Below are 3,437 nucleotides of genomic sequence, written 5' to 3'. Positions count from 1 at the left end.
ACAAGGCATGTGGGAGATTACTGCCTTGTACAACTTTAGTTTACATACAGTGTGATGGCTTACAAAGCATAGAGCAGCAAAGAATTATTGTAAGGCACCTCAGGTTTTAGAACATTCAACAAGTCAGTCTAGAATTTTGTTTTTCTTAATCTCACATTTTAACTTAAAGATGAGTAACTGCATTAAGGATTGCATTGTTAATATAGCTTATAGTGACATCTTTCAGTGACAGTTTACTAACAACATCTGGAATAATCAGGGTAGGAGGAGGGGGAAGCTTGGAAAAATCATTTATCAAAAGTCATTTTATTGACAAAATAGAATACTCAAATATTTGCTCTTACAGGGGGAGCCTCTAAACTTTTTACAAAAAATGTACAGACTGTATAGCTTTGGATATATACATATCTTACATATTTGTACAAAGTAACAAATAATTATATAAATACATTGTTTACTGCAAAACCCGTATTTATTTTGGGTGTATAATTAAGACATGTGTGTGTTTAAGGCATTTGCCTGGTCGTTAAGAATACCCAAAACCTGCAGTCCCATCAGGCCATCAACCTCCTCCGTTGAAGGGAGCTCTACTGCAAGTCCAGAGAGAGAATCAGAAACTACTTCTTGTCCTGCTCGCTGCAGAAACTGCTGAGCCTCCTCCATCCTTTTCTGCCAGCACACTAATAAGCTGACGCCTTGAAGTACATGCTCCCTGCATATGAATGGAGACGGGGAAGGAGGGGGGCTGGTGCTTGGGGCCTCTGCCGGCTGAATTGTTCTGCACAAGCCGTAGCTAATGGGGACCATTAGGGGTTCATTAATGGCACCAAACAGTGAGGAAGCATTTCATACAGGCCAGCGCCCCCCCTACCACTGGCCTCTCCAGCTCTCACACTTGAGACAAGGGCATCTGCTTGGGGTAGGACACAGAGCTGGCGGTGCCCGATCTCCACGTTAAACCAGTGCTGACATCGCTGTACATGGAACCGCCGCCGCCTCCTCCCCCTGCCAGTCCCGCCGCCGCCGCGGCAGCTACCTGCCCCCCGCCCCCTGCTCCCGTGGGCCCGGCGGCTGCGGCTCCCTTGCTCGCCCAGCAGCAACGGGTGCAGAGGGCCCTCCAGGACTCCAGGGTCTTCCCGGACCAGACCCAGACGCCGGAGGTGATGCCCACCACGAGGCACATGAAGTACTTGAGCATGAAGACGGCGTAGTCGGGGCGGCGGGCCTGGTCGGGCTGCTGGTCGCGGAGGCAGGGGCAGTTGTGCGTGGCCTCCCAGCGGGGCCGGTTGTGCTGCTCGTAGAAGAGGCAGGCCACCACGCTGGCGGCCGGCACCGTGTAGAGCACGGTGAAGAGCCCCAGGCGGATCATCAGCTTCTCCAGCTTGTGCGTCTTGGTGGGGCCGCCCTGCTGCTTGATCACGCTGCGGATGCGGAAGAGCGAGACGAAGCCGGCCAGCAGGAACATGGAGCCGATGGCCAGGTAGATGAGCAGCGGCGCCAGCACGAAGCCCCGTAGGTTCTCCAGGCTCTGGTTACCCACGTAGCAGATGCCGGCCACGGGGTCGCCGTCCACGGAGCTGAGGGCCAGGACGGCGATGGACTTGACGCTGGGCAGCAGCCAGGCGGCCAGATGGAAGTACTGCGCGTAGCCGGCGATGGCTTCGTTGCCCCACTTCATGCCGGCGGCCAGGAACCAGGTGAGCGAGAGGATGACCCACCAGATGGAGCTGGCCATGCCGAAGAAGTACACCAGCAGGAAGACCACGGTGCACAGCGCCGGGCCCGTGCTCTCGTAGCGCACGTGCTCGGCCACCGCCAGCTCCGGCTGCAGCTCCGCCGCGCCCCCTGCCGCGCCCCGCCCGCCCGCGGCCCCCGCCGCGGCGCTCCCGCCGGCCCCAGCGGCTCCAGCCCCAGCTCCGCCGGCTCCTGCCCCGCCGCTGCACGCCACCTTCTCGTGCCCGGCCACCAGGCGCACCAGGTAGCCAAGCGAGACGAAGAGGTAGCAGGCGGCCAGGAAGATGATGGGCCGCTCCGGGTACTTGAACCGCTCCATGTCGATGAGGAAGGTGGAGACGGTGGCGAAGGTGGAGAGGAAGCAGAGCACGGACCACAGGCCGATCCAGAAGGCGGTGAAGGCGCGCTCGTCCGGGCTGAAGTAGGGGTTGTGGCAGGGCAGCGCGCAGTTGGCGATCTGCCCCGTCTTCACCCGGTTGTAGAGCGGGTGGCGCTCGCTGGACACCGACACCATGGGCGCCCGGCACTGGCAGCCTGGCTCGCAAGGAGGAGGTGGCCGGGGCTTGCGGGGGAGCTCGGCCGGGGGCGCAGCGGCCGCGGGGGGCCTTGCAGCGCCACCCGCCTTCCCGCCGCGGTGCGGGGGCTTGGCCGGGGGCGGCGCGGCAGTGGTGAGGTCGGTGCGGTTGTAGTCCATGCACAGCGTGTCCGGGTTGCCCTGCTCCGGCAGGCGGTCGCAGCGCATCCTGTCGGGCCAGGCGAAGCCGTACTGGCGCATGAGCGGGGCGCAGCCGGCCTTGGCCCGCTCGCAGACGCTGCGGCAGGGCGGCAGCGGCTTCTTATAGTCCTCCAGGCAGATGGGAGTGTACATGCTGCAGAGGAAGAAGCGCAGGTCGGCCGAGCACTGGATCTCCACCAGCGGCCAGAACTGGTGCACCTCCAGCCCCGCCTCGTCCTGCGTGTCGTGGTTGAACTGGTTGGGCATGTAGGTGTAGTTGTAGCCGATGCCTTTGCACAGGGGCACGGTGATCTCCTGGCACGACAGCTCCTTGGCCGAGGAGGCGGCGGCGGCAGCAGCGGAGGAGGCGGCGGCGGCGCTCGAGCGCTGCAGCAGGGAGAAGGCAGCGAGTAGCGAGGTGATTTCCAGCAGGTAACTCCGCTCCATGCTCGGCGAGAGGCGGCGGCCGCCCGGCAGCTCCGAGTCCTCTCTGCCCCCTAGTAGCGGAAGGCGCCGGGGGCACCGCAAACGCCCTGAGGAATGGCCTCTCCCGGGGCGCCCAGCCGCCGGGGTGTATTGTCCTGCAGGCAGCCCCGCGTCCCGCCTCTGCCCACAGGGCGAACCCCCCGGCTTGCTGCTGCAGGTGCCCGGCAACGCACCGCCACCCTCCGCAGGGCTCTCCGGGCCGGGCAGGACACAGCCCCGGGGACGCCTCTTCTCGCCTGTCTGGGGCAGGGGGGGAAGCCCCGCAAACAGCCCCCTTCAGCGCTCCGGGTCCAGGAACAGGCGCGTAGAGCCCGCGGGGGTGTGCGCGCTCAATCCGCTCGGGGGAGGCTTCTCAGCCGCTCTCTCCTCTCCTGTCGGCTCGGGGGCTGCACCCGCGCTCCCCGCTGCTCCAGCGGCCGCTGCGCTCCCGGCCGGGCGCCGCAACTTTCGCCTTCAGTCCCTGCGGTGCCCAGCCAAGATGGCTGAGGGCTCCCGGAGCCAC

At 63.0% G+C, this 3,437-nt stretch overlaps 1 protein-coding gene across 1 annotated transcript; it reads right to left on the bottom strand.

Annotated features, from left to right (window-relative positions):
• Window positions 1-285: 285 nt before the first annotated feature.
• Window positions 286-3,215, bottom strand: FZD8 (frizzled class receptor 8). Its single transcript, XM_024198290.3, has one exon. The coding sequence runs from the start codon at window positions 2,894-2,896 to the stop codon at window positions 890-892; it is 2,007 nt and encodes a 668-aa protein (XP_024054058.1). The 5' UTR covers window positions 2,897-3,215; the 3' UTR covers window positions 286-889.
• Window positions 3,216-3,437: the final 222 nt, after the last annotated feature.

Source organism: Terrapene carolina, unplaced genomic scaffold (assembly GCF_002925995.2).
Source record: "Terrapene carolina triunguis isolate 2854851 unplaced genomic scaffold, T_m_triunguis-2.0 Scaffold111, whole genome shotgun sequence".
Classification (NCBI taxonomy): domain Eukaryota; kingdom Metazoa; phylum Chordata; order Testudines; family Emydidae; genus Terrapene; species Terrapene triunguis.
This window is presented reverse-complemented; position numbering and strand designations above follow the sequence as displayed.

Coding starts and splice junctions, on each gene's coding strand:
- FZD8 (XM_024198290.3), bottom strand. CDS start 2,896: ATGGAGCGGAGTTACCTGCTGGAAATCACCTCGCTACTCGCTGCCTTC.